Source organism: Myodes glareolus, chromosome 1 (genome assembly GCF_982192425.1).
Source record: "Myodes glareolus chromosome 1, mMyoGla1.1, whole genome shotgun sequence".
NCBI classification, from domain to species: Eukaryota; Metazoa; Chordata; class Mammalia; order Rodentia; family Cricetidae; genus Myodes; species Myodes glareolus.
This window is the reverse complement of record NC_142026.1, coordinates 25,445,999-25,459,184: the sequence shown is the minus strand read 5'-3', so window position 1 is coordinate 25,459,184 and position 13,186 is coordinate 25,445,999. Positions and strand designations below refer to the sequence as shown.

At 43.9% G+C, this 13,186-nt stretch overlaps 1 protein-coding gene across 3 annotated transcripts in view; it reads left to right on the top strand.

Moving 5' to 3' along the window:
* Sphkap (SPHK1 interactor, AKAP domain containing) overlaps positions 1-13,186 on the top strand; it is a 141,126-nt gene that overhangs the window by 102,793 nt on the left and 25,147 nt on the right. For all 3 annotated transcript variants that reach the window (XM_048459146.3, XM_048459144.3, XM_085697539.2), the window contains 4 exons: positions 381-440; positions 2,412-2,546; positions 7,213-7,468; positions 8,480-12,254. In XM_048459146.3, the coding sequence (XP_048315103.3) occupies positions 381-440; positions 2,412-2,546; positions 7,213-7,468; positions 8,480-12,254 (4,226 nt within the window). The remainder of the gene's footprint in view (positions 1-380; positions 441-2,411; positions 2,547-7,212; positions 7,469-8,479; positions 12,255-13,186) is intronic.

Genomic DNA, 13,186 nt, shown 5'->3' with positions numbered 1-13,186 from the left:
CATTGCACAGAGAAAAATGTAGAAAATTATGCATGATTTATAAGCTGGGGCTTGGAGCCTTATAAATCTCTTCACTTTGTTTCTTTCATATTCTTTTCTATTTCATGGGATTTGACAATAGCATAACCCTGAAGATTATTCTGTGACTCTCGCAAAACTATGTTGGTCAATGAAAGGAAGGCATTTGCCATAACAATTGGGACATGTGAGATGGGGGCTGGAAATCTTTGTCGAGCCCCAAACCGAAGTGATGGTCTCTATGTCAAGCTACATAAAATTCTAAAATACTTTAAAACTTTCTACAACTGTATTTTAGAAAATTTTTTATAACAGGCTACATAGATTGCTCACATGATTGATTATTTTGCTTTCTTCTTCAGGTCTGCTTTGTGAATCTCGATATAAACAAGGAAGCCTGCAGCACAGAGCACCTGCAACAGGTAACACCTGGACCTGCAGCCCTCCAGGAGCCTGTGATGAAGGCTAGACCCTGTCTATGATGCTCTCTGTAGAAACGTAGATGGTTTCATCGCAGCCCATTTCTTTGACATTGCTCTGTCCCTGTTGCCCTGATACATATTTGTTTAAGAGCCACTTTTTTCTGCCTGCAAAGCTGTTCAGGAAGGCACCTCCCCTTGCCTGTCAGCATCCTAAAGTGACTATTCAGTCCTTCCTTCACTTTCACACCATAGTCTGGCGTGCCTTTTCCTAGCTTTCTTATCATTCAGGCAAAAGTAGCCAGCCCTTTCCCTGGCTCCCAGGATTACTCTTTCCCATTCTTTCATTAAATCTTGCCCAAATCTAATCTCAACTATGTTTTAATTGTCTTACCCTCACCGTGAACTTGAATATTTTGCACCTCATAGCAGCCAACTTCCCCAGGCCCATTCAAGGTCGAGAACTGGTGTAACTGCATTAAATTCTTGAATGTCTGTTCAGTTCTTTAGAGGCTAAACATGCCTGTGCTACAGTGAAAGAACTTAAGTAATGTCCCAGTTTGTCACTACATGCCCAAAGCTGAGAGGCCTGACCTCATTTGTTAAAACAGCATGTTTACAGTTGGATTATGACACAACAATACACACATGCTTTATTTAATTGATACTAGGCATGTGGTGATTCAGGATCCAATCACAGTCTATGCAGGACCTGAGATTACTCAGTGCTCCTATATTTTTCCTTGGTAGAGTTGAATCAAGTAATTCACAGGTATTACTCACTACAAACTTTCACCAGGTTCCAAATGTTGTTCCCTGGATAGCTATAGAGGTTTCAAAGAAAATTGTGCATGTAGCTTTATTCAGTGGAGTTAGTATGTAGAGTCTTTCAGAGATAGACAGAGAAGATAGAAGCATATTCCCATTATAGTGCTGTGTTTCCATATTTTATGGAGTGATTTAAGAGAGTTTCCAGTTATGGATTTTCTTACACAGATGATATGATTTGTGCAACTTACCATTTTCTAGGCCATGGGGTATTTATGACTATAGAAAAGTAATTATGGCATCTCATTCACATAGAGATGTGTTAAGGATTAAATGGAAGAGGATGTCACATATACAGGCTTTACCCAACTGCTTAGAACATAGTCAAAGCAAAATCAGATTGTTTTATTATTGAGTTTATTGGAACAGAAGATTGCTAGCAAGAGGAAAAAAATATTTCCAAACTAGTGTTTATCCCTATTGCCAAACATTCACTTTGGAAAATTTGAAGCCAGAGGTTTTATTTCAAGCTTAAGTATTATTTTCTTCTTACTTAATTTGAAACAATTTCTTTTCTATATTTCAAGGATTTTAATATTTTTATATTTTGAGATTATAATATAATTACATCATTTTCCACTTTTCTTCTCATCCCTCAATTCCTCCCATGCACATTTGCCTGTTCTCATTCAAATTCATGGTCTTGTTTGATTGGTGGTGGTGGTGGTGGCAGTGTGTGTGTGTGTGTGTGTGTGTGTGTGTGTGATGTTTCCAGGGATGACTATTTGGTATTAGACAGTTGGATTTTTCCCTGGAAAGACTATTTATCCTGCTCTCCGCATTCCTTGGCTGCCTAGGGTTGAGGCCTCCTGAGCTTTCTCTCTCCTGTGTCAACACATATATTGGTGCCATCCTTGTTCAGGTCAGGTTTAAGCTGCCATGTTGGTGGCACTTCATAGGTGTAGCTTCTCTGACATTTCTCGGAGAAATAATCTCACAGAAAACTTCTTGTTTCTCTTCCTCCCAAGTCTTTCTGTCTGCCTCGTCTACAATGATCGCTGAGTCTTAGATGCAGGAGTTATACTGCACGGATCTATAAACTAAGCAGTAATATATCTGTATTGTAACTAATAAATAATTTTTGTAGATATAACAGTTTGGGAGTATAAAAGAATCCTCTGAACTAACAAAACCTTACCCCCACAGAAACTGCTCAGTGTTTCACCAGACCTTCCAAAACTCATCAACTCCATGAATGTCCAAGAACCGAAAGAAAATGAAATTGTCCTCCTCAGTGGATTAGCCTCTGGAAACCTCCAGGCAGATTTTGACGTTTCACAGGTAAGGAGTAAAGTTCTCAATCAACTAGTCACTCAGTGATAAACTTTTCTGTACTCAGATATATATGACCCCAAACAGATGCTGTGTGTGAGCTTTAGTGGAAGAGCCCACAGTGACTCTGTATTTGATACTGGCCGTTATCCTGGTGTCTCCCGTACAGCACCCCTCAGAGATTGATAGATTTTTCCTCTGCATCAATTCTCAGATCCACAGTGTTGTTTCACTGGGGCTTGAGCCGATCCTGGGTTATTTCACTTTCTGTTCTACAAGGCCTCGCTAAATATTCAAAATCAGGATCTTTTCCCCTTTTAGGAGCAAACCCAGAATTCTAGCATGCATCATCTGATTATCATACCATCCTTTAGCATCACCCTTCTGTGGCTTATTTGCCCCTGAAGAAACACCAAATTAGCCAAGCTTGTAAGTCGAGAATGTGGCTTCTGGGATGGAAAGGAAGTATGCTGGGCCCAAGGGATAAAATCCCACAAGAAAGAATGTCATTAAAAATAAAGTAGGAATGGAAGTATTATATTCTCTGACAGATTCTTCTTTGTTCCTGTTGTCTAAACCATCACAACACTACTTTGAAGAATGCATTTAAAGATTCTTAGTCAATTTGCAAGGAAAGTACACACAAGGTGCGCTGTAACAATATATTCGCTGGTTCCAAAGTAGTGAGCATTTGCTGTGCACTGGAAAGTCAGCCTTTATTCTGCCTTGACTCTAGAAACTTAGTGCAGATCTCTATCTAATCTGTTTGAATTTTCTGATTGAAACCTCAATATAATAATATTTTTCATTATCTGGATTTCTGGGGGGTGGGTATTGAGAAATGGCTCTAAGTTCTAAGTGTCCTTTATATGGAGCAAAACAATGATGATCAAAAAAAAATTAAAGTCTGAAGTTTGTAAGTATTTTTGCAATGCTTACAGACCTGTATTTCCTCTGCTTCTATGCCCATGAATGATCTGCTACCTACATATCTATCTGCACACTAATGCAATCATTTTCACTAATAAAACAAGAATCCCATAATATACAATAATTTACATCTTGTCAGCCAAGAGAAACGATTTTCCTGAACAGCCAACAGTTGAGATTTGAACCTAAAGGATCTGGGTATTTCTCAGCCTGAGTTTACCTATCCATGAAAGTTGATACTGACGTTAAGTGGGCCTGGCCTTAAACTGAACTTGGCAGATTTTGATGGACCTTACTTAGTATTCTTAATTAAACATAACTAGAAGGACTGGAAAGAGGAAAAAACCATAACTGAAAATAGACTTAAGAACACAGAGAATGTATGGTTTCATGTAACTAAGCCAAAAAGCAAAAAATTGTTCACAGTTTGTGTATCCTTTTACCTACAATCTATCAGCGCTTGTCTCTAGATCTCATACTTCCTTTTTATCAGTCTCTTCATCACTTACTCTGTATCACTTCACCTCTCAGCAGATTCCCAGGCCTCCCACAGCTATTATCTCATTTTACAGACACCACATCACCTGTGGTCAGAAAAGTGGGAGCATCAGCAGCAATGAACCTCATCTTAGCCGTCATAGCAAGTATCTAATTTTTAAAGATATTCTATTCTGTGACTGTCTGGTGGTCTGATAAACCACAAGTAAGGATGTAGAGATGGGCAGAAACTGTATGCTGGATTAGCCAGGGACGTCTGAACAAGTCATCTTGAGGGATGGACTCACAATACACTCATGATTTACTAATGACTTGGCCATACCAGGGTTTACAGTCATGAGCAAGTGAAGCATTTTGATCCTGTGGAGCTACTTTACAGCTGTTTGTAGAACCTTATTGTCTATGTGTATTATTAAATATATATAAGTACAAACCCAGTAGTCCACATGCATGCATCTCAAACTACTAATGAACATGTACTATGGTCATCCAAGAAATAATAATAACAAAAAAACATTTCAAAAGCCAGTAGTTAAATAAAATATTAGAAAAATTAGTTACTTTCTGTTCCTGTTTGATTTCTGGTGCTACAATAAACACCATGAACAAAAACAATCATGGAGGATAAAGTTAAAGTTTTAGCTTACACGTATAGGTAATAGTCGATCATGGAGGGACATTAGAGCAGGAGCTAAGGCAGAAACCACAGAGGAATGCTACCCACTGTCTCACACTCTTAGCTTTCTTATACAGCCCAAGTTCACCTGCCTAGGGATGGTGCCACCCACAGTGGGCTAGATCCTCTCTCATCAGTGGTTACTCAAGACGGTCTCACACCAATGTGCTCACAGGTCAGTCTGACTAAAGCAAAGTTAAGTTGGGGTTCTCTATTTCCAGTCTTGTGACTCAAGACTGAGTTGACAATAAGAGCTAACCGGGACACTTGGCTACAGAAGCAGGTGTACTGAGAAGCTTATCATATGCAATGGTCCTGTCTGCTCCTGTGCTTGTCCTCCCTGTGAGATGAAGATGTGAGATGAAGTTTGCAATGGCCCAGGTGTAGCCTTTCTTCTTTTCAAACTTCACAGAAGCCTTCTGTGGATACTGGGTATTTCTTGTGGACCGTGATTTAGTGTAACTGGGTCAAAGTCTGAAATTACGCATTTGAAAAGAGCATCCAGAAAAGGCTGAGACATTCAGTCTACATCCCACACTTTGAAACACAAGGCTGTGTGCCACCATCTTTAAAAAGCAGTTCTGATCACAAATGTGCATAATTAAATTCTGTCCCTGCAAACCAGGAACTCCCAAGCCCTGCTGCAAACGATTGACTTCTTTATTTCAAAATCACCTTTCCTACAATGACTCTAGTTACAATATTCAGCCAAAAGTGGATGCATGACACACAGATAAGAAAACACTAAACTGCTTCCGGAAACAGCTTATGGGTGTCTATATGCCTGTATTCTTTCCCATGGTCTTGGGCTCCCCAGTAATAACCACACACCAGCATTAGACCCGATTTGCCAGCCAGAGATGAGAGCAGCGGATTGAAACATCCCTTTTTAAAAGTGACCATTCAGACATCAAATATTTATTTCCAAACATTTCTAATTCTACTGAAGGATTGAATTTCTCCCTTGTCCATTAACTCTTGTACCCATTTGGAGATATTTCCCCTAAAGTGTGCTGTAAATCTATATATTATTGACATTATGAAAAATGAAACTGTGGGGGCTGGGGCAGTATCTCAGTGGTCGAGTGTTTGTTCTGGAGGCATGATGGCCTGTGTTCAGATTCCCAGCACTCAAGTAAAGGACACGTGTTTCAACGATATACCTAGAATCTCAGTGCTGGAAGGTGTGGCTGTAGCAGTGGGGAGGTCCTGGAGTCAAACTGGCCCATCTAGGCAAATGAAAAGCTCCAAATTTAGTGAAAGACCATGTCTCAAAACTGTGGAGATGGGGAGTGACAGAAGATTACTAATCACATCCAACGTCAACCTCTAGCTTCCACATGTATAGGCTATGACAAGAGCACTGGCATTCCTGTGAACATATGTATACACACACACACACACACACACACACACACACACACATACACCCTTCACCCATACATGCAGAGTATTGTGCACAATCTTTTGTTGTTGTTGCTTTGGTTTACTGGGTATCTGCTCAGGAGAAATGAAACGTTTGCTACTCTTTTAATGGAAATAGCATGAGTAATGAAGATGAATCCTGAAGAACAACCAGGTGGTCCATAACTCTGAGCCTGCCTGAGGCGTGACCCCATCACTCAGGCCCTTTTGTCACTGGCCTGGAAAAGAATGTGTGTTGTGCTGTAAAAATCATCGGACTTCTCCCAATGCGTCTTTATATTTCACATTGGCTTCTTCGTCAAGAGGGTAACACCAATGTGAAGCCTGCATATAGTGAAAGGAAACTTAACTCCATATCCTAAACACTGACAGAGGCCTTCTATCAAGATAACAAAGGATAACATTCTGAGAAAGTGTCTCCATTTAACTAAGAGAGGAAGCCCAGAAGCCTAAGAACCCCATCTATAAGCTTTTAGACAAGCATCTTCCTGACCCCAAGCCCTACCCCTAAGCATTTAGCCCAAGAAACATATTATTGTGATTTCTTTCCCATATGACTTGTAATTCTGTAAACCTCTCTCCAGTTCAATGATCAAGTAGTATTTTACCCAAGGACCTGAGAACCATGCCTTAAAACCAGCTTCCCTCTCCCATTCCAGGAGAGAGTGGGGTCCTGCTTTCTGTAGGCCATTGGCTCCCAAGTAGACAACATTTTACTCTTCCCTTGTATAAAGCCAATTAGCAAACACAACTGGCCTTAAATGCACATTGCTTTTTGTTTCCTCCCAGTGATGGCCTGGGTTCTGTGCTTATTCTGCTTATTTCCATAAAGTTGAATAAAATCTTCCTCCCCTATTCAATTTTGAACAGTTTGGTTTTCTGCTTTGATGAGGGAAATCGCAGCTATATGATACATCTAATTGTTTTCTTTTAAGGAAAGCTTTCTTCTAGATACCCTGTGCTACAAAGTGTCATGGGATACTTTCTTCAAACAGTTTACTGGCAGGAGCTCTGAAGACATTTCCAATATTTTTAAGAGCCCTTCTCCTTTTCTCAGAGAGCTTGGGAAAAAGAATACAGTCACCGATAATCATCTGTTATTGCCATTTTGGAGAAAATGCCTTCTTCTTTTCTGTCTGCTTTCAGTGCCCTTGGCTGCCTGATATCTGCTTGGTCCAGTGTGCAAGAGGAAACAGACCCAACAGTACCAACTGCATCATCTTTGAGATCAATAAGTTCTTACTTGGTCTGGAAGTGGTGCAGGAGCGCCAGCTCCACCAGGAGGCCAGTGTCGTGAGGCTGGAGGATGACACAAACTGTTCTCTGTCTTCGATCGAGGAAGATTTCCTCACCGCCTCTGAGCACATGGAGGAGGACATCGAGGCGGAGGAATGCAGGAGTGGTGAGACGTTACTGATAAAGCAAGCATGTCCCCCGACCCACACCATTGTCAGAGGGAGTCCAGAAAAGTTTCAGGCCATGTCAATTTAGCTGCTGCCTCACACTCTCTGCTTGGTCAGGGTTGATGAGACAAACAATAAGAAGAGAACACTGGCGAACATGCTGACTAATGTATTTAAGGCAGCTTAATGACTGGGTGCATGCTGGCTCCCAGACAATGCCTTAGGGATGCTGGGGAAAATCTGTGTGTTCTAAAGGGAAACCTTTCTACCCACCAAGAAGTTTCTTCTGAACAGGAAAGTTAGTTTCCCTGAGACTTACAGAAATGCCAGCATTACGAAGAGAAGCCAAGTTGGCCTGGCTTGGATTTGTATCCCAGAATTTCTCCATGAGACTCTGATACCTAAGACTTCTCTCTGAGATCTTTTAAGCCTTGGTTTCTAAAAGTGTTTACAATTCATGGTGTTTGTGAGACAAGAAGGGAGTGAGGCAGGAAAGTGCTCAGCCGTCATTTATGTCTACTGAACTCATTAGCACACTCAGGGCCCCTCTTCCTACCTTAAACCCCAGAGAAGAAAATTGCATAAAGTGTTGCATTGCTGCTGAGGTAGGTCCTGTGCACTCCGTAGTACAAATCTTTGCAACGAGGCTCCTATGAAACCCTTCTTCTGTGCCCTACCCCACACCCCTTCTCTCTCCCTTCCCTACGCTGCAATCTCCTGTGGCACTTTCCCAGGGAAAGATGACAACAAGCCATCATTCCCAAATACCTTCTCCTCTCCCAATCCCTGCATTTGTGAGCCACATTACAGGCGTTTTATAAGACCACACTGCAAAGCAAAGTTCAACATCTGTATCAGATTCACTTTAAATGAGGCAACAGTCACAGTTCTGTACTAAAGACGGGGGCGGAGAGCTGCAAGTAAATTTAGAAAGTAACTGTTCGTTTAGGCACATTAGAATCTGCTATCCAAAAAGTAATGACGCTCCGCCCTCATTTTCTCTTTACTAGGTTTTGAAACTATAAACGTGTCAGCTAACGTTTTGGAAGGTAAAAAGCCAAAGGAAGCTACGCAAGAAGGATGGGATTACCACAAGGAAAAGTTGCATTGTGCTTTAGGGGAAAAACACACTAGAAAACACCGTACACCCATGAAAACAGAAGGGCCAAAGGAAAACATAGCAGAGAACACACCCTTGCAAAGTGTCAACCCTTCAGTCAGGTCATCCCGTGGGAAAAGTGAAGCGGCAGGGGCCAAGCAGCTGGCCACAAACCACTCGTACCCAGAAAACATCAAAGGAGAAACAGAAACATCTCAGATGCTGTTTATCCCTCGGGATGCTTATCTCTCCATGGTTAAGAAAGAGGGGCTTTCTTCCTGTGAAGCAGTCACTGAGAAGGGTAGCAACGCCAGAGACCATGGTGGTCTTCAAAACTCTCTTCCTCCTATTCAAAATGGAGAAGCCAGCACGGGCGAGTATGCTACAAACTTAGCGGAATCGGTGCTGCAAGATGCCTTCATCAGACTGTCTCAGGCACAACCGACACTCCCCGGGGAATCTACGGTCAGTTTCTCTGTGGGAAGCGCTCAGCTTCCCGGCGGCTGTTGTACAAAAGATACAGTGGTCCCTCGTTCATGGAATGAGCTCCCCAAAATTGTCATTGTGCAGAGCCCAGAAGGCAGTGACGCTGCCCTGGAGCCAAATGTCTCCTCCTGGCCTGAGACGGAAGTTTCTGTTGAAACCTCGGGCATTGCTTCCGGAGAAGGCTCCCGCAGATCCACTCAGAGTGCCCTAGAAGTTGCACTGGCTTGTGCAGCAACGGTCATTGGAACCATTTCTAGTCCACAGGCCACAGAAAGACTCACCATGGAACAGGAATCGCTGATATCCAGCTATACCCAGAGAGGCAGTGGGGTACAGCAAACTCAAGTGCCGCAAGTACTCATGGAACCATCTATAACTGAATACTCCTTTCCGTCAGCCCTGTGTGGCATGACACAGGTGGCAAGTGCTGTTGCTGTCTGCGGCCTGGCTGAAAGAGAAGAGATGACATGTTCTGTAGCTCCAAGTAACCTCTCGCCCACCTCTGGGGCTTCTGAAGAAATATCCTCAACTGGAGGTTTAGTGACAGAGCAGAGCACGGAGCTGGGGAAGGAAGCCATTGCAGAGGCTCTGCTCAGGGAGGCTGCTCTAGTCTTAGCGCGACCTGATGCATACGGCAGCATTGGAGACCTCTTGGAGTCTGTGAACAGGAGAATCATAGAAACCACTTCCAGAACCCAGAGCCTGGGCAAAGAGAACACCCAAAGGAATGAACTGGCACAGACCCTGTCCAGCGTCATCCTCAAGCATTGCATTGATGAAGTTCACCAGACAAACGTAACAGCTCACCCCACCAATGAACGACATCCCTGTGGAATTCTGGACCCCTTAATGGAAAGTGTGAACCAGCTTCTCCACAGTGTGATCTGCTTCACGTTCAAAAGGATGAGTCGCATTGTAACGCCCAGAGAACATCCCACTGGCGTTTCTGAAGAGACCCTCAGGTGGACAGAGGCAGAACCCTTAGGCTGCCAGTCGTTTGATCAGGTTGCTGGTCAAACAGGGGCAAAAGTCTCGGCATGCTCTGGCAGCCATTCCGTTAGCAATGCACACGGCCCTGGCCTTGTCATCGGTGATCTCGTGGAGGAGGCACCTCCGAAGCAAAGCATGGGCGGAGCAAGGTCGGGACTATACAACAATCCCAGGCTGTCGTCTGAATTCTCATGCTGTCCCAGAATGCTTGGACCAACTGCTAAAACGTCCCCCAAGGAAATTTACCTGAAAGGGCTTATGGGAGAGGCCTCAAAGAACCATGACTACACATTCAGTTTGGATGGCAAAGAACAGAGGGCCTCTACGGAAACAGGAAAGTCGCCCAGAGCAGGCGAGTGTCGTGGTGGCTCCCAGGAAATTGAAGACAGCCTTGTTCTAAACACCCAAGAGAAATACACCTGGGCCACTCCCATAAGCAACGAAGTTCAAGTCAACCGATACTCGTTAGGGGATGAGCTGGTGTTCCCTGCTCAATCTACACTCCAGGCAAAGCAGTCCGAGGTCTACTGCATCACAGACTTTGCCGAAGAATTGGCAGAGACTGTTGTCTCCATGGCAACCGAAATTGCTGCAATCTGCCTTGACAACTCCAATGGAAAACAGCCGTGGTTTTGTGCTTGGAAAAGAGGGAACGAGTTTCTGGTGGCGCCCAACGGACCGTGCCGATCCTTGAAGAGGAAGAAGGAGAACTCGAGCGGTGGGAGCACTGTGAGGAAACACAAGCCACCTCGCCTCAGCGAAATCAAGAGGAAAACAGACGAGCATCCAGAGCTGAAGGAGAAGCTGATGAACAGGGTCATGGATGAGTCCGTGAACCTTGAAGACACTCCTGACTCCGTCAGTACGTTCGCGAATGAAGTGGCAGCCAAGATCATGAACCTAACAGAGTTCTCCATGGTGGATGGAGTGTGGCAAGCCCAGAGCTGTTCCCGGAATCGGTTCCTGGGAGGTGATAGGTGGAACAGGCTGAAGGCCTCCAGCTGCGAAAGCATTCCAGAAGAGGACTCTGAAGCCAGGGTCTACGTAAATAGCCTGGGTTTAATGAGTACCTTAAGCCAGCCGGTTAGCAGGGCCAGCTCCGTCTCCAAACAGTCCAGCTGTGAGAGCATCACGGAAGAGTTTTCCAGGTTCATGGTGAAACAGATGGAGAACGAGGGGAGGGGATTTGAGCTACTGCTGGATTACTATGCCGGCAAAAATGCCAGCAGTATTCTGAGCTCAGCAATGCAGCAGGCATGCCAGAAAAACGACCACCTCAACGTGAGGCCGAGCTGCCCCTCCAAACAGTCCAGCACAGAGAGCATCACTGAGGAGTTCTACAGGTACATGCTGAGGGACATCGCCAAAGAAAGCAAAGATGGCGCCTCCTCCAGACGAAGCAGCCATGACTGGAGCACGGGCTTGCTGTCTCCTTCAGCCCGCTCCCCGCTGTGTTACAGACAGTCATCTATGCCTGACAGCAGGTCCCCATGCTCCAGATTAACAGTAAATGCACCTGTCAAAGCCAACTCCTTAGACGGCTTTGCCCAAAACTGCCCTCAAGATTCGCTCAGTGTCCAGCCAGTCAGTAGGGCTTCCTCATCTGGTCTCTGCCAATCAGACTCATGCTTGTATCGCAGAAGTGGGACTGACCAGATCACAAACATGCTCATTCATGAAACATGGGCCACCTCCATTGAGGCTCTCATGAGAAAGAACAAAATTATTGTGGATGAGGGCGAGGCAGCAGGTGTCAATTCTGGTCCCTTTTCAAGTGGTTCTCCTTTGAAAGTAGAGAAGGGTGCAAACGGAGTAGCCGCCAGCAGAGGCCACGGTGGGCCAGCTCTGCTGGTACAGGAGTCTGACGATTACCAGAGAAAAGATGTTGTTACTGAAAACAATCGTTCCCCAGTGTCATCTCCGAGCAAAACAGCTCCTGGTAAGAAACTGGGTGGTTTTGATCCTAGAAGAGAAACCTGTTCATGCCACGATGCCATTGTTCTCAAAAGCCCCAGGCAGTCGCTTTGCTCAAGAGATGTACCTTTGATTCAGATAGAGACAGATCAGAAAGAAGAGGGCATTGGAGAACAAGGACCTATACTTCCCCAAAGTGGTTCCCTAGAGGAAACAGAAGGGCACCAACCTGAAGAAACCCTCCTAGACGTGGCCAGAAGTGGAGATGTGGTCCTGAGCAGCTGCCAAAGCTGTTGGTGAGTTGATCGTCTCTGAGACCCGATAGGTGCATGTTCACCAGAGTTTACACCTAAATTGGTGTTCTTCTAAGCCAGTGGTTTTCAACCTGTGGGTTCTGACCCCTTTGGGGGTTCAGACAACCCTTTCGCGGGGATCACATATCAGACATTCTGCATATCATATATCTACATTATGATTCATAACAGTAGCAATATTACAATTATGAAGTAGCATTGAAAATAATTTTTTGGGTTGGGAGTCACCATAACATGAGGAACTGCATTAAAAGTTTGCAGCATTAGGAAGGTTGAGAACCACTGTTATAAATCTTAGGTAGGAATATAGGGATATTATTGATGTACAAACAGAATTCTGGAGGTAATAAATGACCTTGGTAGACCCCTGTGCATTCATAAGAAGGGAGGCATTCCTCTCAGCTTATCCACTGACATTTTCTCCACCTTTCCCATGGCTGGGCTTGCTGTGATTGTAACGGTACAAGGCCCCTCATGTGCCTGCTGTTTTATTTTGTTTAGAAGCCTGATCTTTTAGTCTCATCCAAGATCAGGAATCTCCCTGGTCACCTTATGGAAATACATTCATAAACCTATAAAAACTCAGCTCAACATGCTATATTTGTATTGCATAACTCATACACCTGGAAGCAAAGTGAAGTCATCCCCACATCCAAGGGCATCAGGTCATGCCTGATGCCTATAGTTGGTGTTCAACTAAACTTCATGAATTAATGGTTACTATGAAAGCAGGAAACCATTCTGGACCTAATAACATTCTGGTACACCTTACTGTAGCAGAAAAAAATTCTTTTATGCTAATCCAAATATATTTTGTAATTAACTGTGAACATTAGTTGGAGCGTTTCCTCAGTATTAGATTACTGAGACAATACTGAAATAGGACAGATAGTTGATTATTTGGAATTCAAGGC